The 24,711-nt window shown below is 34.7% G+C and overlaps 1 protein-coding gene across 2 annotated transcripts in view; it reads left to right on the top strand.

The window, feature by feature from the left end:
* AHCYL1 (adenosylhomocysteinase like 1) overlaps positions 1 to 24,711 on the top strand; it is a 47,580-nt gene that overhangs the window by 5,281 nt on the left and 17,588 nt on the right. For both annotated transcript variants that reach the window (XM_058175115.1, XM_058175116.1), the window contains exons 2-5: positions 21,538 to 21,649; positions 22,196 to 22,339; positions 23,517 to 23,617; positions 24,128 to 24,230. In XM_058175115.1, coding sequence (XP_058031098.1) covers positions 21,538 to 21,649; positions 22,196 to 22,339; positions 23,517 to 23,617; positions 24,128 to 24,230 — 460 coding nt within the window. The remainder of the gene's footprint in view (positions 1 to 21,537; positions 21,650 to 22,195; positions 22,340 to 23,516; positions 23,618 to 24,127; positions 24,231 to 24,711) is intronic.

Here is a 24,711-nt window from a genome sequence, read left to right as displayed (position 1 = left end):
AAAGCCTGTTATTAAGAACACAGTAGCCTGCAATTACTGCAGGTTCGAGCCCAGCCCAAGGTTGACTCAGCCTTCCATCCTTTATAAGGTAGGTAAAATGAGGACCCAGATTGTTGGGGGGGCAATAAGTTGACTTTGTAAAAATATATACAAATAGAATGAGACTATTGCCTTATACACTGTAAGCCGCCCTGAGTCTTCGGAGAAGGGCGGGGTATAAATGTAAACAAAAAAAAAAAAAAAAGTAGTTTCTCCAGTGATACATACCACTGCAGCCCTAGTTGGATTTCATTCATTTTTTACAGCAGGATTGTAATCAGTATTATGCAATTTTAAATTCTTAAAAACTTTAACGGATAACTATAATGGCAAATGGATGCAAATATACAAGAAAAGTGGGTCTATTCTACTTTAGTAGAACCCAGGTTCTTTGATGGATTGATGGGAGTTCAGCTAAAACACTGGGAAACATGTCGTCAGCAATTTGCAGTTCTACTTGGCTGGTATCCCAGCCACCTTTGCACTGACTGGTACCAGTAATTTCCAGTTTTCTGATTATGGAGTCAGTGCCTCCACTGTGCTTGGAATCAGCTCATGCTTCCCACAGTCTTTTGTTTCTTAATAGAATCTTCCATTCACCTGAAGGGATGAAAAAGTAATCAGAGCAAAAGAGATTCTGCCGCTGAAGCAATAATTCTCTATAACCACTCTATTGTCTGATGGCAGGAAGAGGAAGTGAACAATTAGTTAACCTTTATTATTACCATGTTTTCAGTTTATAGTTTAACTTTCTACCTTACCCACAATGTTAATTATGATTTTGAGCCAAATTCTTGCCAAGAATGGCTTGGAACAGAGGTTCCCAAACTTTGCAGTACTATGACCCCTTAAAATAATTACTTAATCTGTATGTTCCCATCATATATAAAATGAACAATTTCATTGGACTGGGGACAAGCAAGAATGAAATACATCAATTCAAGAAATATTTCTTTTATATTATTGCAATTTACTGTATAGGACCATGATGATGAACCTATGACACGCATGCCTGGCACACCCATTCCTCTTCCGGATTTCTGGTGCACACGCGCATGTGATGATCAGCTGGCCTTTGTGTGTGCGGCAGTGCTGGAAACCAGAAGAGCTGGTCTTCTGTTTTCCGGGGTGAGCATGCACTCCAGTCAGCTGATCGGCGCATGCACATGCTCGGCAGTAACCGGAAGACTTGCATATGTGCCAGAAACTAGAAGAACATTATCCAGCGTGCGCAACCTCTTCCTGGTTGCAGCCCTGACAAGCGAAGTGCTCCCTTTTCGGCACTCGCTGCCAAAAAGGTTTGCCATCACTGGTGTAAGATCTTCTTGAGCAATTTAACCATTTTTTTTGCCAAAAATAGCAGGCAGGTTTTAGATCATGTCAATGAAGGCTAAATGATACTCTAAGTACTAGTGTAGAAATTACCAAGGAATCTACTGGTAGAGTTATAATCCTCAGTTTTTCTCTTATCACTCAAAAAGTGTTTTCCATTTTGAAAAGCTAAACATTTAAAATTACAGAAAAAATACTGAACACTTACTTAAAAGAGCAGATATGTTTTGAATTAAATATGTAAAAACATTATGTAATATGATGATTCTTAGTGTATTCTTACAAAAGTCATAAATGTTAAAAAGCTTTTTAACATTTATGGCTTTTGTAAGAATACTGTAAGAACCAATCATCATATTACATAATATTTTAACCGTAACAGGGATATACAGCATATTTAATTCAAAACATATCTTCTCTTTTAAGAGTAAATATATGGAGAATCATTGTCGTTAGTTGCAAGATGGTTGATGGGAAGAAATATAATTTGCTGGCTGAGTTCTCCATTTTCCTTTATCTTGGTTAGACACAAAAGAGATAGAGGCAGTAGGAACACTGCAGAATACTTTGCCACAGAATCACAACCTGACTGAATTTTACGTTTAAGGAACTAGGCCCATGATGGCGAACCTATGGCACACGTGCCAGAGGTGGCACACAGAGTTCTCTCTGTGGGCATACGTGCCATTGCCATCTGCAGCTCTGCTTTCCAGCACATCGGCCAGCTGGTCTTCGTGGGCACCGGAGCACCAGAAAATGGCCTGAAAACATCACGAAAAATGGCCAAAACAGGCTAAAAAAACCCAGGCCGCTTTCTGGGCCTTTTTCAGGCCATTTTTCTGGGCCTTTTTATGGGCACACTGGCCAGCTGGTCTTCAGGTTTCCAACGTACATGCATGCACGCACGTTCCAGTTTGGGCACTTGGTACTGAAAAGGTTCGCTATCGCTGAACTAGGCCCTTTCCACTGGGAATATGTTACAAATATAATTTATCCTAGGAACAATTTCCTTTTATGAATAATATTACTAAAAATTTCAAATAGAATAGAATAGAATAGAATAGAATTTTTATTGGCCAAGTGTGATTGGACACACAAGGAATTTGTCTTGGTGCATATGCTCTCAGTGTACATAAAAGAAAAGATACATTCATCAAGGTACGACATTTACAACACAATTGATGGTCAATATATCAATATAAATCATAAGGATTGCCAGCAACAAGTTATAGTCATACAGTCATAAGTGGAAAGAGATTGGTGATGGGAACTATGAAACGATTAATAGTAGTGCAGATTCAGTAAATAGTCTGACAGTGTTGAGGGAATTATTTGTTTAGCAGAGTGATGGCCTTCGGGAAAAAACTGTTCTTGTGTCTAGTTGTTCTGGTGTGCAGTGCTCTTTTGAGGGTAGGAGTTGAAACAGTTTATGTCCAGGATGCGAGGGATCTGCAAATATTTTCACGGCCCTCTTCTTGATTCATGCAGTATACAGGTCCTCAATGGAAGGCAGGTTGATAGCAATTATTTTTTCTGCAGTTCTAATTATCCTCTGAAGTTTGTGTTTTTCTTGTTGGGTTGCAGAACCGAACCAGACAGTTATAGAGGTGCAAATGACAGACTCAATAATTCCTCTGTAGAATTGGATCAGCAGCTCCTTGGGCAGTTTGAGCTTACTGAGTTGGCGCAGAAAGAACATTCTTTGTTGTCCTTTTTTAATGATGTTTTTGATGTTAGCTGTCCATTTGAGATCTTGCGATATGATAGAAATAAAGAAATATAAACTAGCAAACTAATAACTGAAGTAGAAAAAAGCAAGTAGTGCAGACTGAAAAAAGAAACAAAGCCAAAAGTGCAGAAAGAAAAAAATAAAGAGAAAGAAATTACTTCCAACTTTATTTTACAGCAGATATTATAAATTTTACTTTAAGTTTACCACATACACCATTTTTCTGCTACCCAAGCATCAGATCCGTATGTCATAATTTCATTTTTTTTCTCTTCATGAAAAGTCCAAAAGAAGTTTCCAGTCAGCATTAAAATTAATCAGTGTCTTTTCTCTGATCAAATCTGTCAATTTTTCCATTCCAGCCAGCTCCATTACTTTCACCATCCATTCTTCCATAATAAGCAATGTCAGTTTTTCCATCGTTATGTATATAAAAGCCTTACTGCTGTGGCATGTGTAGAAAGTTTCACATGTTTTTCTCCAACTATTCATAGCCAGGAACAATTTTTGATTAAAAATAATGCCTAGCCTTTTGTGACAGGCCAGAATTAAATTTATTTAAAAATTATTTAAAAGCCATTAAATACCACAAACAACTTCCCTGAGTTACCCTGTGGTAAGGTGGGCGGCCAATAAATTTTTATTTTTTAAATGTGGTTTTAAAGTGATAAACTGAGAAATTTTCCAAAGAAAATATATGAAAAGCATTAACTATCAGATCCTGGAAGTGCAATGGTGTTAAGGAAAGTTCCTTTGGAGGAAAAAAATGCTGTTTGTTGGAATGAAATTACAGAATTGTAAATAAGAAAATAATAGCATAATAATCTCTTGCAAAACGCAAAATGCTACTTGAGTTCTGACCCTTAACTTGCAGATTTGTACTTTGTTCAGATTGTAGTGGAAAGAGTAAGTTTTTATTGATCAAATCTAGTCAGCCATTTTAATTCACAAAAGACACTTGAAAAATACGAAGAGGCAACAAAATGTGCCTCAACTTCTTTATGGAAGTGAAAACTCTGAATCTTGTTACTAATCTTTGCTCCCTGGCCTATCAAATGTAGCTCCCTTTCCTGACCTCTCTCCATAATTATTACCATAAAAGCAATAGTCTGCTTTTCTTTCAGCTTTGTTTTAGTAATGTGTGATGGCATCAGAAAATACTGCTGAAGCTTTTGGTGTGGTTGTGATGCCAAGGAGAATGTTAATGCCATGGTGCAGGTTTGACTCTGTACAATACAATGCAAACTGATGAGAAAAGATCATTCAGGGTGAACTCAAACAAATGGGGGAACCAGGGAAGCAGACTGTAGCCATATATAAGGCAATATTTAATTGGTTAACTGAATTTAATCTGTGTAGAATGTACTAGACACATTTATCTCAGGTCCTTTGTAAAATGCTGCTGTGATTTTTCCCCCCCCTGCTAGCTAATTAACCTTGATGTGGGAATGTATTCTTGTAAGACCCAAAAAAGATTGCTTATAATTGAAACGAATGTCCCCTAAAACTGTTTCCTTGGATTACAATGGCTGCCGCAGGGCTTCCTTTTTCTGCAAAACAAATAAGATTTCTGCAAAACAAATAAGATTTTACCTTCTTTAATAAATTTAATAATGAGAGAGGCTAACAATTTCTCAATATGTTTTTTTTTATGGTACCCTTTTGCAAAAGCTAATCATAGAAACTACTGAGTCGGACATGTTTGGCTCTTTTATTTCATATAAGAAAAATGTAGTTTCTTCCTGTGACCTCTTATAAAGTATTTTGGTTTAATCTATTTGATTTTTTTGTATTACTTCCTGCTTCCTACTATAATTGTCAAAAGCTCTTGGCACCAGTATTAAAACCTGCTTTAATGCATAATGCTATTTTTTTGAGTTCCTATAAAAGAATCTATGTCCAGCTAGGGGCAATGTTTAGCCAACTTTGGTTGATCTCAGAAAATGGCCAATACTTGAAAGGGAGACAATCAGAAAATCAATGGCAAACTATTCAGTCTCTGAGAGTCTTTACTATTTGTGTATGTATTGGCCCCTAAATTGGGGTTTCATATAACTTTTTTAAAAAAGATCCCTTTTTACTGACATTGTTGTTAAGTCACTCTGAGAATATCCAAGGTCTAGAAGGGTGGAATATAATTGTATTTCGAGTTCAATTATAATAGAAGTTGTCAATTGGATGCTGGTAGAATTCCATGTGTTCTAAAGAGTTTCACGGTCTCCTAAATGGTCTGGGAGGTACTGATGGAGAGTTACCAAAGACCCAAATGGCATGCATAGTAGGTAGGATCTTTTGTCAGCTAAGCAATCCTTCGTGGGCAGTTACATGGATTTTAACATTTGCTTCAGTTCTGGTATGAATTATTCATGCAGCTGACTACCAAAGGAACCCTTTTATACCATAAGAAATGGCTTTATTTGACACCAAAAGCCTTTTTGCTGAATTATCCACATTAGTATTTCAAGGAGTGGTGATCACTTCTTAGGCATAGCATCCTGTCCTTTTATCCTTTGCTTCATTTTGATTGGATCTTCAGAAAACACTTTGGAGTTTATATATATATAAATATATAAAAATATTAGTGTTTGAACCTATCATCTTAACACAGCCACATGTTTTCCAAGGATCATGCTGTAAAGCACTTTTGGAAGACATGGAATACCTTTCTCATGAGAAGCATTGATTTCTTTTGCATGCCAAGTAAAACATCTAATATTGCTGCCAAGAAAGCCCAATGTAAAGTCACCAGGTGTTGACCCTGGCAAGAAAAATATTTTAGCTTGAAATATTTTAGCTTGAATACGACTAAAGGCACTTATTTGGATAGCATATTTGCTTCTTCATCTACATATTAATATAGATGTATCTAGGCTCTAACCATCCTTTTAAAAGATTGGACGTTCAGATCTATTAAATTTTTTGCTGTTCTCTTAGTTTTGTTGACACACAACGTACCTATAATTAATTATTTCAGTCATTTCATTCATGCTTCCCTTTCAGTCCTCTTACATTTTAAGTCACTGTCTTCCATATACCACTATCATTACCAAATAGGCCCATATTATTGGTCTCAATATTTTTATTATGATTTTAAAAACTCTTATAAAAGGCAGATTTCCTTTGGCCTAGTTAAAGTCCTGGACCTTATAGCACTGTCATCGTGAGCTAGTTGAACTATAATATGTGCTCTGATCAATACTGTGTCCTTGGTAACAGGCTTACTGCTGTGCAGACTCTATTCACCTAAAACTTGTAGTAGAAAAAAATAGCTGGCCCAGGATCTGGACTGGAAATGTGATGATGTATACAGAGAATCTTGTGGGTGAGAAAGATGCAGAGTGCTCCAACATTACATGTAAGTTACCATTAACACTTGAAAAGGAAGGGTTCTAAGTTTGGAAAGCAAGCATCTTGTTGAAGAATGGATTAATGGGAAATTGTGGGGGGTTTTCTACTTGTGATTTTTTTTACAACTTTCAGCTGTATTGTAATGTTTACATTGAAATATTTACCTTCAATTACTTTCCCCATCATAACCAGACAACAGATCTCACAATTTCATGCACTTTTTGTTCAGCTCCATAGGAATAGTATTACCATGGACTGTTGTGAGCACTAGATAACAGCAATATTGTCTGTGTATGGATTCAGTGACTGAATACATAACAAACCATTATTGTCCTCTGCCTCATGAGACTACTTCCACTTTGTGCCTCTTGCTGAAGTTATACGAAATGAAGATTATATTTGGTAATGAAGATCAGTAGCAATAGCAGTAGCACTTAGACTTATATACCCCTTCACAGTGCTTTACAGTCCACTCCAAGTGGTTTACAGAGTCAGCTTATTTCCCCCCAAAGTCTGGGTCTTCATTTTACTCACCTCGGAAGGATGGAAGGAAGGCTGAGTCAACCTTGATCTGGCAAGACTTGAATTGCTGAATTGCAGTCAGTCAGCAGAAGTACTGCATTCTAACCATTAAGTAATTAAAAACACCCTTTCAACCTGTACAAAAATAACTTAATTTTTCTTTCAGGCATAGGTTTATAAAAATATATATGTGGTATGGAAAATCATTTTTGAAATTGGAAAACTGTGTACAAAATAATGCATGTGGATCATTTGTGTTCTTATGTTTATCCAAGTTCTATTACCTCTCCCACTGAGGCACAAAAGAGAAGGCTGGCACTGGAATTGATTATGTCTAATTGACAAATAATAATTTCTTTTATTGACAGTTGCTGTACATTCTATTTCTAGGTATACCTGTACAAGCATTGCAATACACTCTGACTCTTCTTTCATTTACTTAGTCTTCTGACAAAAAGATAAAGTAATATCTACAGGCAGTGAAGATTATTGGGCACCTACAGATTATTTCTACTGATACGTAAAAATATAGTGCCTCTGAATGCCTGTAGAATTTCCAGATAACTAATAATAGCAGGTCATTCAGTTTGGTATAGTGGTTTAAGGGACCAAGCTAGAAACAAGGAGACTTCTGCCTTAGACACAAAACCAGCTGGGTACTTTGGCCCCGTAACTCTTTCTCAGACCTAGGAAAAAGGTTTAAACAATTTCGGCAGATTTTGCCAAAAACAAATCCTGCATGGACTTGTTCAGATAGTTACAAGGAGTCAGGAATGACTTGAAGGCCCCAAATAGATCTAAATTATTTGAAGATCTTTTTGAAAATTATTCATCATTTTTATTTTGCTGATAATGATTTCTCCATCACACTATTGATGTGTTGTGAGCTGCCTGTCAGTAATTGGTGGAACTGAAGTTTATGGGGTAAGTCCAGGAGTATTTGAAGCCATCCATTCTTTGACTAGTCAAACAACAGATGTAATTTGCTTCTTGAATTAATCCATATTTTATATTTTCTTACTAAACTGAACCACATCTGGTCCATAACAACTTGCTAAGCCACAAAAGAATTATAAATAAGATGAAAATCCATTTACCACTTATATATGGTTAAATTTGTTGCAAGACTCCATTTTCTCTCTGCTCCTTTTTCTTCAAAGCCTAGTTTACCTGCTGTAATATAATTTTCTTTCTGAGCATTTGTCCAAATCAGATTTTTCTACTCAGTAGTCTTAAATGTATTCACTGAAGACAGTTGTAGGATATTTAGGTATATTTGTGTTCCATTAGTATTCTGACACTGTATAAACACTTGTCAACTTCCTCCATCTTGGTTTTAGGAATCTCTAGAACAGTCGGATCAGAGCAAACAATAGCTTTGCAAAATATTGCCATTATTTTATCAAAACAACTCATTTCATAATTCTGTTTAAGCTTAAATATGCTGAAAGACTGCATTCTCCCTTCTGAGGCTATCCAATTTTTAAAATCTTAGAAAATGCCCTTTTCTCTTGGTAGGCGCTGGAATTTCATGCCAAGACACCAGTGCCATTATTAATCCCATTATTAATGCCAAAATGGAACCCTCTAACTAGACCAAGATGTCACCCAGGGCCATCTTCTGCAGATAGAAGCAGTCAAATTGTAATATTGTATTCTGAACACCTTTCACTCAAAAGTGCTTGAGAAGGTAACCATGGGAAGTCAAGAAGAATCAAAAGGAATTGCTTTCTCACTTCATCGCTCCTTGTCTAGGTCATCCATTCAGGCATCCAAATCTTACCGGATAACATAAGGCCTGAATCTAGATTGAGATGTTTAATCATTTATGAGGGTTTTTTGCTACATTTTTTCTGCCAGTTGCTCTAGAAGCTGGCTTAGCTTTTTTCTGAACAAAGAAAGGAAGAAAGAAAAAGTAGTGTTACTGGGTAGCAAGTTCCTGAATGACAGGAGCCCTTCTTCCTCAGTTCTTAGGGACAAGAGACCTTTAGGCCTACAATAGAGAAATTTAATAAAAGAAAAGAAAACCAACAAGTTCTTACTTTCAGATGGCCCATCTAGATCTGAGAAGTCAGAAAGAGGGTTTTCCTTCTTTTTCCTAGGCTAAAGGAAGGGGAAAGAAGTAAGTAGAGCCTTTCTTTTAGGCTAATTAATTTCAGCTAAGGAGAAATAAGATCTCTCAGGGGTTATCCTAAAGCAAAGGTTTTACTGTAAGAGATTGGATTTTGTGATGATAGCAAGTACTGTTTTCTGATAAATTTTGGAATTATAAATTACGGCAATGACTCAGTATTTCATTGAAATCCAGCATCAGACAAATAAGATAAATAAGGAAATTGTATCTCTGTGTATTTACATACAGTATATACAGAAGAACTAGCTTCTAGCCTATATACCAATTCAGAACTTTCCAATGAGAACAGTTTTAATTCAGTTGCAAACAGCTGATTTCATCAGCAGTTCTTGAAGGCAGATTTCAAAATATTCTCTATAATTTATACCTTTGTCCATGAGGAGCAAATGTAAATGTAAGACTCGCTCATTATTTCTTTTGCTGTCCTATTTCTGCAAGGCTCTGGGAGTAATGCTAGCATCTAACTTGCACTTTGTATTGGTCAGGTTGTTACAAAATCATTTTTCTTTGTCTGCTAACTATATTTTTCTTGGGGCTACAGCCTGGTTTGCAGCTGTTCCTAGGGAGAAATTTGTGCTGATGCTTGCAAACACAATCTCTTACAAGCATATGTTAGTACCTGGTTCTTGGTTTGTTATAGCCTGTGCTATACAAATAAAATTCACCGTTACTGGGAGCGATATCTGTGCTATCTACATTTATATAGTAAAACTAAAATAATTGTACTTCTTTGACTTAAATAGGAAGGTTAAAATCAGCTTAGATATTACTTGACTACTTTTGTGGCTGTCGCTCTTAGGAAATGTCTACAAATTTGTTAGTGTTGCCACCCTACAGAGAAGAGGGTGGAAGCACTACAAGAAGAGAGTTCACCAGAAGTACAGCCATCCATGATCCTGCTTCAGATACGTGATGCCTGAATATTATTAATGAAAGGTTTCCTCTTCCATTAATGAACGGTTTTCCTTTGCAGAGCTTGGCTGGACCTTCCCTTTCAACTTCCAGGCTATCTTTAAATCAGTTTGGGGGAAGAGATGGTTGCTAACAATAGACTGAAATATCCATAACTTCAAATTTGGAACGTACCGAGTTCTTTAGATTTAAGAACATGGAACAATTCACTGAAATAAAACACTTTTTTTATTGGTGTTTGTTTGCTTCATGATAGTGTTCTCCTATATGAGTATCATTGATTTGATGAAGAAGATTGATATTTGAGGGAAAGGAATTCGGTCAGGTTGCGTTATAGGAACACAACCTGATGTATGGTTTGTACATTCCTTTAAGAACAAATGCCACCACATTGTCTGTATTTAAAAGGATTTTAAAAAGCAAGGTTCATTTTTCTAGATCCTTTCCTACTTCCATTGTGTACTTCTTCGACAAGAAGGACAAACTGTTCATAAAAAAGGAGGTATCTTTCAGCTCTTATTCTATTAATGTTATAAAACCATCTTATGCTTCAATATATAAGAAGCTCCTTCAGTGTGATTCTTTCAAGAATTAACTTTTACATTGTTGATGTTTCTGTCAACAAGCTATTATTATTCATCAGTTTTTTAATTAAATTTAATCTATAAATCTGTATCTGGTTTTCTAGCACTGTTTTTTCACAAATACATTAACTTGTTATGGATATTTTCCATTTTAAAAACAATTGCTTTATCAGGTTGTTATTGTGTTTCCCTGAAAATAAGACCCTCTTATATTTTTTTGAATCCTGAAATAAGCCCTTGGCCTTATTGCCATGCACTCAAAAGCCCAATTGGGCTTATTATCAAGGGATGTGTTATTTTGGGGAAAACAGGGTATTTAAGACCCCTGGGCAGTTTCTGTCTGTTCATCAGTAAAATTAGCATTAGTATGTACATTTTGATGGGAGACCAAAGATTTGGTATAGTGAAAAATAAGGTTATCTGGTTTCCCTTTTAACTCTTATGATGCAAACATAGAGTCAAAAGTGTTTGTCGTCTCCAGTATAGCATATGTCAAGATTGACAAATTAAGGTTTACCTGAGACTGTGCTGTCACAGAAAACTCCTCTTCTTCCTATCTGCTATTCAAGCATTGCCCATTTCTGAAATTATTTTGTTTATATCTTTTTCACACTGGCAAACCTCATAAAGTATAATCCTAGATGTTGTTTTCTAGGATCATATCTGCTGAAGAATCATTTGTATTGTGAGAACTGTAACCTTTCCCTTTGTATGTAGTCTTTGGATATAGATATAGTTAATGAGTTGTATGTATATATGCATGTATATATATATATGTATGTGAATTACAGATGCAATCTACCTTTGGCCAGCAGCATTTCTACAATTATAATTAGAATGGACAAATCTGATTATATATAGTCCTTTTCCTTCCACTTTTTTTATTATACAAATTGTATACTACTGCCATTACTAGGGAGTAACGTGATAGTAGCAAAGAGAAGGGAGAGACAAAACCCACTGCCTATCCAAATTTTAACACAGAGCTTAAAATGGCTGGTTTCCTAAACAAAACCTCAGATTTTAGCAGAGAAAAATTCAAGCTAATCTGCCTGTCATTCCCATTTTTATCATATTGAATACTGTACCTTCTGGTTTCTACTTGATTGAGAAACAATCATGTATTCGTATGGTTTACAGAAGCAGAGCTGATGTAAAGGTCACTCTGCATTTTGCTAAGTATGATAAAAAAATCCATTTACAAGCTTTGGCAGAAGTGGTAACATAATGAAATAATGACTAGTTAAGCAGTTTGATTACTACTATTATGCAGCTTTACATTTGTAGCACTATAATTTCATACTATCCTTTATGGATTTGGAAATGGTCTTCCTTTGTTTTAAAATTGTAGTCGTTTTAGTCTGAGTACTGAAGTTTGAACTACTGACATCAGTTAAGTAAAACAATAAAATGGCGGGAGGTGTATGTGTTTGTGTGCAGGGGGAAGCTGCCAGATCACTGATATATAATAGTATTTATAAAATCAACTTAATCAAAGGTTTATTTATTTTATGCCCTAAATCTGATTTTTAAAATAAATGTGTAAGTCTTATTCTCTTAAAATGTAAAAAAAGGGAAGGGTTGTATATGATATAAGGAGAGAGAAAAAAAGGTCATATTAGAAAAATCTAAAATATTAAATTTCTACAGCAGTGTGGTAAAAGACAATAATATTATTCCTTCAGCAGCATTGTACTACCATTGTTAGTTGTAGTGCCTGATGCTTCTTGAGAAAGAAGAAGAAATAATTTGGCTAAGTCTTTGCCACCTTGTAAATATATATTTATTACCCCTCAATGAGAAGAATGTCTGACTGACTATCACACACATATTCCAATCTCATTTATATAAAATTATTATCGTCTTCAGTGCTAGCATATGACATGGTTAATCAATTACCTCTGTTATTTTTCTGCATTTCCAGACAGCCTTTTTGAACCCCAAATTCTCCAGGTATGTTAAATAACAGTCCCCAGTATTCCCCAGTCAGCTGACCAGGACTGTACTGTACTATATTCTCCAAACTGATATATATTGGCTCTTACATGTTACATTTATTCTTACACAATCTTACATGAAGGGGGTCAACCTATTTCCAAAGCTATTGAAGGGAGAACAAGAAGCAATGAATGGAAACTAATCAAGGAGAGAACCAACCTATAAATAAGGAGAAATTTTCTGACAGAACAATTAATCAGAAGTTCAGATGTTGTTGGTGCTCCATCATTGGAGATTTTAAAGAAGAGATTGGACAAATATTTGTCTCAAAGGTATAGGGTCTCCTGCTTGAGCAGATGGTTGAACTAGAAGACCTCCAAGGTCCCTTTCCAACTTTGTTGTTCTGCTATAGTTCTACTCCCACAAGTTGGTTTATTTTTTCCAGGTTAGAATTTCTTCCTATCATTTTATTACAGGTAGCTGTTTATACACTTGCATTTCATAAGACGATTGAGGAACAAAAGGATTTGTTGTTTTGTTAAGACCTTTAAAGGTCTTTATCTTATTTTCTGATTCTAAGCAAAGGGGTCAGTTAGTGTAATTTATTTTGTAAGTACCATATGTGCCAAACAAATAAGTCACAAAGAAACTACATGCTGAGTTAAGATGTGTTCTGTTTGTTCTAAGTGAAATTGAATGTGCTTAAATTATCCAAGTAATCTCAGATATGTAGAGAACCAGTTCTGTACCGAGCAGCAGGACTGATCTGCAACCTACACATTTTTCTTAAAAGCGTATACTTTACAAAATAAAACCTTGGAGCCTGTAGATGTTTTTTTTCTTGCATTCAGTCACCAGCCAGGATTGACTCCAGGAAATGCAGTTGTTCTCTTTCTACCAGCTTCCAGAGTGTGGCAGTGGAAAATTTCTACAGGTAGTTCTCGATTTATGAGCACAATTAAACTCCAGATCTCCATTGCTAAGCAAGATTGTTGTTAAATGAATATTTCCTTTCTTGCCACCATTGTTAATCTGCAGTTGGTAACATGGTTGTTAAGTGATCTGTTTGTCAAAAGGTTGCAAAATATGACCATGTGACCACAAGACACTGCAACTGTCACAAATATATACCAGTTGCCAAACTCTGAATTTTGATCATGTGACCACAGGGAATCTGCAATGGCCTTAGGTGTGAAAAATGATCCTAGTCACTATTTTCATTGCTCTTGTAACTTTGAATGGTCACTAAACAAAAGGGCTGTAAGTCGAGCACTACTTGTGTTCTGCCCTATTGTATTTATGTTGTAGCAGACCTCAGAGTTCTAGTCTTGATAATCAATGTTGCCATGAAATTTTTAGGCATTTGGCAGTTTTCAGGTCAGTGTCATCAGTATGTTGATTGCATTCAACTTTTCTTCTTTCCTGCTGAGTCATGAGAAGCTATGCAAGTGCTTGAATGAGGTCCAAAATAACCTAAAGTTGATTATAGGTAAACTGTAATCTAGGTTACTAGAAAACTAGCACATGTGAGAGGAAGCATGACTTCTTGTCATTGCAATACTAATTTCCTGTATTCCAGGAGGGCTGTAGATTAGTTTTTGGAATTATGTAGTTTCCATATGAGAGCCAGCTTGATATAGTGGTTAAGATATCAGGCTAGAAACTGGGAGGCCATGAGTTCTAGTTCCACTTAAGGCACAAAGCCAGCTGGGTAATATTGGGCCAGTCATTTTCTCATAGTCCTAGGAAGGAGGCAGTGACAAACCACTTCTGAACAACTTTGTCAAGAAAATTGCCAGGGCTTGTCCAAGCAGACTCCAAGAATCAGACATAACTGAATGGAAGAAAAAAATGTGTACATATTTTAGGTGTAGGATAGTATTGTAATTTCAGTAATTGGCATTACATAGATTGCCAGCCGCTTATTAAATTAACATGGGTTTAGCCTCATTCCTTTTCCCACCAACAAAGCAATTAAAAGTCTTTGCTATAATAAGCATTATGTATGCGGTCTAGTTTTCTATTAAAATTACTATTGCAAATTTAGAGTTCTTTTGCCCTGCAGTAAATATTTCATTTCTTAAGAAGTCTATAAAGTAGTTAATAAATTAGTTATGCTAAGTTGCCCCAAAATAGTCTTGTGGAAACTTCAACAGCTAAGTTTCTAGCTAGTCAGAAGAACGATCCATGAGTATTACACCGGTGACAGTAAGTTTTCATTTTGTTTGTCATTTTTTTTTAGATTGTATATTTCAGCTGAGTATGCTTGTGAACCATATTGTTACTTTGTGATTATATTTTCAATCTCTGGGCGAACATTCTTTTGTAGGTATAGCAAATTGAGGTTTTTTTATCTGAAGCACAAAGTTAATAATAAGAATAGGGGCTAGGAATTCAGTGAGCAAATTGTTGGGAGGTTTTTTTTCCTTATTTTAGTTTCTGAAACATCAACCTATTCTTTGTTAAGACTTGTAATCAGCTTTTAAAATAATTTTTCAGATATTTACCAAGCATTTCCAGGACAAACAAAAGTGACAATATGCTCTGAAAATCTGAAACCTAAATCTAAATCTAGTTGTCTAGCTATCTAGCTATATTATATATCGGTTTTAAGAAACTATTTTTATGGCTAAAATATTGGCATTATGCAAGAAAACAGGCATTTTATTTGAAAGTTGAGAGCACATTTTTAGCAATTGACAATATAGCTTTTAGCTTTGCAAAAATCATTGTAGTAATCACCTTAGTAAATAGTAATTAATAGTTGGACAATATGTTTTAATATAATCATATATCTCTTAGTATGATTTATAAAGTTAGAGTGTCCTACAAAGTAAGAGAGATACTGATTTTTGAATCTTTAGAATTAAAACTCTAGGCAAGGACAAAATTACTTTCTTTGCTTTGTATTGAAGGTTTGGAATTAAAAATATTTTCTTTACTGCTAAAATGATGTTCCACCCAGTTAAGAAAGCAACTTCCAGATTTAAAACTAGTATGAGTTCCAATAATAAGATGACATTTAAAAAAATGCTCTTGGCTTTGAAAATCTGAAGTATCTACTTATAATGAAAAGGAATAGTTTGTTAGTTTTTCTTGTTGAAGCAAACTACTAAATTCTAACTATCTAAGCCACAAATGTATGTCTAAGAAATACTCTGCAACTGGAACTTCTATAACCATAACTAATGTGATCATTGAGTGAATTGCGTCTGATTATAATATTTTTAGGCAAAGCAGATTTTTCAAAACCGCAGAGTTCAAGTGAGCTTCAGTTAAGCCAGTGCAGAGCTTATGGAGGTGGATTTGGTGATTGATTTCATTAGAGGAGGAAGTTTCTTACATTCACATTCACTTGTTACACAACTTAATAACCAGACCTAAGTGCAGCTTATTTTGTTTCTTTTTATTGTAGGCAAATGTTAATAAATAAAAGTTAAATATGAGTAAGAGTATCAATTTGAGTAAGGGAATCTTTGGATGAAATAGCAATCTCCTGTTGTTCTGTAGTTTTGAAGATGCTGTATTTCCACCCTAAGAAAGAATTATAGATTGTATTTTATTTATTTGTTAGAGTTATATCTCCATCTTTTCTTCAGAAACTCAAGTGATAGAAATCCATTTTTCATTACTGCAGCAACACACACCCTGTGAGTTAAATTAGTCTGAAATAAATGATTAGCCCAGTCATTCAATAACTTCCATGGCTGAGATGGGACTCCCTAGTACAGTAAAAGTCTAACAATTTAACTTCTGTACCATTTTAATACTGAAGGAATAAATATGATATTGTATAATTGTTATATTTCAGCTGTATTTTGTTAAATTTTAAAATTGAAACAATGCTGAAAATGTCAATAACTTATTTATCTTTGATAATCTATTTAAGACTGCAGAGTTCAAATGTGTTACAGTTAAACCAATGCCAGATAATGTGGTAAACTCTGTGATTCAGTAAAGGTTCAGTGAAAGTTTAACATGTGAGAAGCCTCTGTGTAAAATATTTGCAAATAATAATTTTGGTGCTGGAAATCCTTTGTCTTTTATATCAGAGCAATTAAAGTCACTAATATTTCTTTCATAGCATTGTCCCACTCTTCCTCAAAGTCTTAATTGCTATATATTCAATTCTCCTTGATTCTTTTATCAACTTTCTCAAGTACAGTATGTTAAAGCTGCGAGAGACTGATCTAAGATGATGATGATGCAAGTTTTATGGCTAAGCCTTTGGTGAGGTCAACATAACTTCTGTTACTTAGCTAACAACAGTAGCTTCTTCCTTGATTATTGCCTGGTTGACCCAAAGGTGCTTTCTTTCTTTCTTTTTTTTGAAAGAAACTGGACTTTCTTGTTTTGCTAGAAGACATTTTCCTTCTCATCCAAGAAGTTTCTTCAGTTCTGACTGAATGGTGAAAAATGGAAGAATTTATATTCCTTGCAGTCATATGGTCATCATGCCTTTGGGACAACCATAACCTGGATGACTGAGAATCCCCATAGAAGTATTGCCTGGTTGATTAACACACCATCTGCTGCTTATTTTGGAGCAAGCTCCTAGGTTTTTACTAAGCTTTTACATAGGCAGAGGACAGGAGACTATCAAGAGCCAGATCTACCTTCCAGCTTCCTGGCTGCCTGTTCTTGAACATTATACTTTCCTCTTTGAAATAACCATCTGGTTCCTGACTTTTGAAAACAAAGAAACTCTGTAGGGTTATGTAAAATGTTTGATGATCAGACGTTCTGAACCCCACAACAGACTGTTCTGAATATTATGACCCCGGGATAGGCTTGCTCAAGTTCCAAATACTCAAGCCCATTCTGAGTATGTTTGCATATGCCTAGAGTTCTGTCTCCTGGCCCAAGCAATTAAGGAGAAACTGTAGAGATAACTTGAAATTTAATTGGAAACAGTTATTCAAATTCCTGACAGAAAATTAGCATTAGCAGTAGCTACACCCAGAACCGGCAGCAATAGGTACAGACAACTTTCAGTTAATACCCATGGTTGAAAGCAGTGCATGCTTCTGTTGCCAGAGACACAGTTTCAAATTGATGTAAACATGGGAGAGGCAGCCCATAAGTTTCTTCTACATTTCTCTCAAAAGAATGCTGCTTGGAATTACAAAACAGAACTCTGGTAAGCTTAATCTGTAGTTGGAAGCTAGTGCTATTCATTACAAAAGTCTTCTGATTTTTTTTTTTTACATATTTGTTTTTTGAGCCAAATGATCTTTGTTTCTAAATCATTCTCAAAATTTACTGGATGACCTAGATTTGATGAGACTTGGAAGACTCCTGCAGCAAATTCTAGGTCTGTCCAAATCAGCAAGATTGGACTTTGATGTGTTGCATAATGTATTTTTTCCCCCAATACATTTCATTGAACAAGTATACATGCATTCGCAGATATATACTCATGGTGCGCGGTTATGATATAAAACTTCAATTGAATAAATGCCTAAATTTTGGTCCAAAAATTTGACCATATTGCCTTTTATCAGTAGTTGAAATAGTGTTTTAATGACAATGCACATTTATCTTTCCAAGTTTTACAATATGTTTGGTCTATCTTTCATGCCAAAGAAATCTTTAATTTTTTCTTGCAGATTCCAAATATTGCCATTATACTAAAATGTTGACAGTCCTGGTTTTTCCAGTGGGTTTCAACTCAGAGCAGGGACAGCTTCATTCATATGACTTAATATTCCAACTCTTGAATTACATCTCCAAAAGAGAGATGATTGCAGAGAAACATTTACTAAACAGCCTCTTGAGATATCCAATATCTTCAGACAAAATGTTCAATTGAAGTAGATACAGTTGAAGATAAGAAATTAGTTTTACATTTTTAAAGTAACTATGTTAAAAGCTTTCTAATTGATTTTGGAATACAGCCCTAAGGAAAACAGTTGTGGATAAAGATTTTAATAATTAAAATTTTGCCCAGAGACTAGTTTTTATACCCTAGAGAAATGAATGGAACTTGTTGGACTAGTCTGTACTTTTCATAATGAAACCCCAACAAGTTTGCTTGACACAATCACAAACCCTGTTGGAGGTGAAGAAAGTCAGAGCTGGTGCTTCTATGATACTGCTATAGTAATTCTTGGCAATGCAAAACATCAATAGCAATTCTATTTTTTTTTCACTAATGTGAACATTGCCACCCTTTTATTTATTATATTTATGTTCTACATTCAGGAACTCAAGATGCAATATTACTGCGTAGCACTATCTTCTTCAATTTGCACCACCGCAATAATCCTGTGGAGTAGGGTGACTGTTTCAAAATCACCCATTAAGTTTCCACACCTGAAGATGGTATTTCCATTCTAGTCCCCCATCTTAACCTATAAGTTTTATATTTTGCTGTTTAAAATACAAATAATTGAACTTAAATATAATTAGAATTCAGTGACTTTAGTCATTATAGGATTAGAACAATTTATTCTTTTGGTCCTTAAACTGGATTCCATATCTTCAAATAAGTAAGCATGTCCCAAATATGACCTAATCCTAATATTGTTAATTTTTTTTAATGTCCTCTAATTCATGTTAGTATTTCTCACCCTATCTCATTAATCCTCAGCTATTCCAAAACGAATGCATTTTATTTCCCCAGGAAAGATAGTTCATTTGTAGGGAATGCAAGTTAAAATATTATTATTTAAATTGACCATTAAAATCCCCCCCCCCAATTTCTCTCATTATGTAAATCACTTACTTGTTTCAGTTTGTGATCAAGTGCAGTAAAATTATGTATGGCAGCCTAGAGCAAACTACATTTCTGTGCCATTTTGAAATATTTTTGCATTTCTTCCCCTTTAAGATCCCCAAATTTCAGCTCTAGCTTTTGATATCCCCACTAATTATCTTTCTCAAAGTCACACAAGAAACACATGAGTGTAGTTTATGAAATAATCAAATTACAGTGAAAGCAGTTGTTATAATGCCTGATTTGTATACTTCAGGGATAAGATTTCTATTAATTAACAAGATGGTTTCCTAATTCTAAGTGATTCCCTTTTCAGAGATTAGCTATTAATAACTTATAAGTATAGACATACGTTTTGTACAGACTACCAACAGTTATCAGTGCAGAAAAGTTTGCATGTTTGTGTGTGTCTAATTGAATGAGAGAGGCACTGTTGTTTCAACTTTTGTAGATTTTGCCACAACAACTAGAATAGTTGAGAATCAGAAACATGCAGAGCTTTTGTTTGTTTGTTTCCCTTATAATAATTAGATTTTCTCTTTTTTTCCTGGTTAAAAGTGTCAAGTTCACCTTGAAGGAGAATCTACTTTTCAGCCATGTTATATATTCACTGTGTTTTTCTGAACAATCCAGAGTTACTTCTAATAAGCAAAGTAATCATGGTTTGTTTAACCACTTCGGTTTTGTTTTTCCTTCTTTTTTAAGTCATCCTACTTCGTACCCTTATGGGTTAGGTTGATTAATAAATGAATTCATGAAATTGCACTCATTCCCACAGGGTGGATTTGATTTAAATCAAATCGATTTAAATCACAATTTTTAAAGAGCAACTGTCATCTCTGCTACTGCTACTGCTTTGACCTGCTGTTGACTTACCGACAGTCCCAATGTTGCAGAATATACAGCCTCATGCTACATAACTAAGCACAAGTTCATGCTAAATAAACTAAATTATTTATGTATCTTACATAGAAAACTACCTTTAGATAGATTTTTGCTCCAAAAGCATTTTATTAAAATAAATTAGATAAAAATAAAAAAATCTGATTTAAATTTTAAAAAATCTGATTTTTTTTAAAAAAATCAATTTTTATCCACCCTGCATTCACATTTACTACACAATTGCAGTCAGTAATATCAAAGTTGTTTTCAATCTCTCTAAAACAATTCATATTCTATTTATTTGCTGAATTCACATAGCACATTAAGCAAATACAAACAAAACCACAATATTGCTAAGTATGATATGTGAAAGCAAGCATTTTATGGAGTAGATATTTGTCTTGAGATACTTCTCATGCTTTTGATTGTGAGTTAATCACAGCCAGATGCTATTGTTACGATATCACAGTTTCACCCCAAGGTTTTAATGAGAGCATACAATATATAAATGAGTTGTTGTATTATGGCGATTGGAATTTATTTCTCCATGTCCTTAGAATCTAGAATGAAAGTAGATGATTTCATAAATTCTTTCTTAAATGTCTTCTGGCTAAATACTCTAATTAAATAATAGCTACAGGAAAAATATTTATCAGATATTCCATTCAAAACATGTAAATATGTTTAATGATTATTACTTTTATATTATAATCTAATGTATTAATATTAAAATATTTATATATTTAGTTTATAAATATCTAATATGATTTGATTGCTTATTAGTAACCAACGACTATCACTAAGTGTTATATCTTATGATTCTTGATGAATGTATTTTTTCTTTTTTTTTTCTTTTATGTACACTGAGACCATATGCACCAAAGACAAATTCCTCGTGTATCCAATCATACTTGGCAAATAAAAAATTCTATTCTATTCTATATTACATGAATAGTTCCAGAATAATTTTCAGAATATGGTATCTTTTTGTATGAGACAAATTGTATTTATAGGTGCAAATTGGAGTAGCTGCCTAAATGTTGAATCATCCTTGTTTTTATTATTAGGCATACATGATACATTGTCTGCTAATAGCAAATGTTTTGCTACAAAGTACGATAGCTTTATTGAATAGAATGATGGTGTCATCTATTTCATTCTGCAATGAATTTTCATTTACATTAATTGAATATCACGTATCTTGATATGTCATTCATTTATATTTATTGGGAACATAAAATGCCATATTATATCTATACAGGAAGCATTCTTCTTTGGAATATGACTTGTATCGAATACTGTAGAATGGGCTTTTACATTGCTTATGTTTTAATAGTTGGAGAATTAAGCTTGTTGACCTTTAAAAAAACAATAGTAACTTCTTAATTTTTGTGTATAGCAAATCCAGTTTGCAGATGATATGCAGGAGTTCAGTAAATTTCCCACCAAGACTGGTCGCAGATCCCTGTCTCGTTCCATTTCACAGTCTTCCACAGACAGCTACAGTTCTGGTAAGTGTCTCCCTTTTAATAATATTTATTTTTCTTTTGATTTATCTTCTGCTGATCCAGAAGTAGTTAGCTCAAGAAGCATATTTGGCTTATCAGCTTCTTCCTTATAATCTTTGAATACACATGCGCGCACACACACACACACACACACACACACACACACACACACACACGGAAAGAGAGAAAGTCATGCTGCTGAATTTATTAATGTGACTTTTTTGAGTTATTCAAATAAAATTTATTTTAAAAAAAGCATAGACATGTCATCATATCCCTGCCAGATCCTCTGCAGCTCTCAGAGGCTGATCGGTTTAAAAAATAAAAGTTCCTATCCCTGACCTTGTTATCCCTACACTTATTCGTATAAGTGGAACTGTTAAGTGGTTCATTACAATATCACTAATAATGGGACTCAGTAGATAGTTGCTACCATATTGTGGAAAAGAGTCTTGACTTGGTTACTTCCTATACTGAGACATAATCATTGACTTAAGTTTCCTTTATCTGTATTCTCTTCTCATTGGAAACTTTGATGTTGTTTTATAGCGGCATCCTACACTGATAGCTCTGATGATGAAGTTTCTCCAAGAGAAAAGCAGCAAACTAATTCCAAAGGCAATAGTAATTTCTGTGTTAAGAACATCAAGCAAGCAGAGTTTGGGCGCCGAGAGATAGAGATTGCTGAGCAAGGTAAAGCTCAAATTGCTAAAGCTTCTCTCTGGGTGTCATAAATTTTATTCCATTAGTCAGCAAATACCTTGGTAGCAAGTAAGCTCTTGGAAATGTCCACAAATGATGTAAATTTATAAACAAGGCGAAAAGTTTTGGATCCTATTAATTAAGTAGTATTGCACAATCCTTATGAACAGCAAGAAGTGATCAGTGTGATTTTTTTTTTAGTTATTTGTTTAACAAATTAATAGGATCTTATTCATATAGTTCCATTTTGAGCAATTAAGCACACCTTGGCAGTGTTCAGTTCAGGTTGCTGGCATTCTTCAGATATACACTAGGGCTGTTCAGAGATTTAGATTCACAGATGAAAAAGTGATTTGAAGTCTCTTGTCTATAACCTTTTAAAGAAAGTGCTTCTTTTCTGAGTTCATACAGCTGCTGCCATGCAATTCCAAGAAGAGACATGTTTGATTTAAGGAAAAGCTATTAAACACATGTCTTTCATGAAGGCCCCAAATCACTTTTTCCCCTTCAAATTGCTGCCCAGCCTTATTATATGCTACATTTTGGATTCAAAGTAGTTGATAGTAAGTAAATATAGTTTATTGTTGGAACCATGGGCCATAATGAAGTAACATAGCATAAAATACAGTAAAACAAAATAACAATACAATTATATGATAAAAAGAGTATTAAATACTAAGAGACCAAAACAAGGGAAAGCCAGGGCTAAGATTAAAGACTTAAAAATTCTTAAGGTTCTGAGATTAAATGACAACAAACAAAACAACCTTACTATTAACAGTGGAAAACATATCTACAAGAAGATAATTCAAAAGTTTGATGTCTAAACCCTTGAATTCACCTACCATCAATAACATGAGTCTAAACTCATAAATAGAACGGTGCAGGAGGTAGTAAATAATATCCTTCATTTGACTGGCACTGCAGAGAAACCCACGCTTTTCAACAAGGTGCTACACAAACTACTTGAAAATATGCCAAAGGCATGGTCTGCAAGTGACAGGATGCAAGATCGTTCTCAATGGGGAAAATTGTTTATTTCTCTTTCCAGAGCAATTGTTTTCTAGGAGCTTTTTACATACATATGATTCTTTCTAGGAAGTGAAGATTATTATTTGCTCAGTAATTGGCAAGGCGGGTTGTTAAAGATACTTTTGGTTTTTTTTAGATATGTCTGCACTGATTTCACTAAGAAAACGAGCTCAAGGGGAAAAACCTTTGGCTGGAGCTAAAATAGTGGGATGTACACATATCACAGCACAGACCGCAGTGAGTGCACCTGTTTTGCTATTTGCATCTTAGTCTTCTTTTATCTTTACTATTTTCTGGGTTCTATTTGTCACCTCCAGCGGAACAAGGGAACTCATTTTTACAAAGGGGGTAATATAATTATTAAATCATCTTGATAAACATTTGTACTCTGCAAAGACAATTGGCCTTATGGAACCTCCTGGATCTCAAGTAGCTGATGATTTACTGTGGGTTTTAACTGATCACTACAATTATTTGAATTGGAGCTGCAGTCTTGAATAGCTCAAAGGACTGGAAATAAATGGTTTGGATCTTAGATAATCCTTTTATGCTCAAAAGGAGCAAGGAGTTGTGGCATTAATTAACAAATCTAGCCTAATTAAACCTCTAGAATCAGGTGGTCTATAAGTGAAATTAAACTTCTGGAATCTTAATGGTTTGTGAACTTTTTCATTCTGAGTTTTTTTGTTCCCCCAATTAGTAATTACTGAAGCTTTTTAATTTGATGCTGTTTGCTTTATGTCTTAGGTCTTGATTGAGACTCTTTGTGCACTAGGAGCTCAATGCCGATGGTCTGCTTGTAATATTTATTCTACTCAAAATGAGGTGGCTGCTGCGTTGGCTGAGGCTGGTAAGTATCGAGTTAGAAATTATTTATGTATTAGTTTTTGCAATATTTACTCATTATGATCTCAGCACTTAAGAATACATAGTGTACCAAGTTATTTGGTTATGCAAGAAGATACTTAACTTTTTCATGTACTAAAATTGTTTTCTGAAGTTTCTCACTAATCTTCATATTTTCAGGAAAAATAAGTGGATTTCATTCAGATGAAAAAAAATCATTATTTTGAAGGATGGCTTAATTGAATTATTTATCATTGTAACAGACTGAGCATAGATATGTTATCTGTGCAGATGTGGAAGCTATATAGAAAAAAAAACCTTTAATTCTGTGATTAAAATGACTAGCTAATGCAGTGATGGCGAACCTTTTCGGCACTAAGTGCCCAAACCGGAACATGGTTGCATGCATGTGCATGTGTGTGTGCCGGAGCACCAGAAACCCAAAGACCAGCTCGCTGATGTGCATGCGCACGCTGGCCAGCTGG

The sequence above is a fragment of the Ahaetulla prasina genome, chromosome 3 (genome assembly GCF_028640845.1).
Source record: "Ahaetulla prasina isolate Xishuangbanna chromosome 3, ASM2864084v1, whole genome shotgun sequence".
Taxonomy (NCBI): Eukaryota; Metazoa; Chordata; class Lepidosauria; order Squamata; family Colubridae; genus Ahaetulla; species Ahaetulla prasina.
This window is presented reverse-complemented; position numbering and strand designations above follow the sequence as displayed.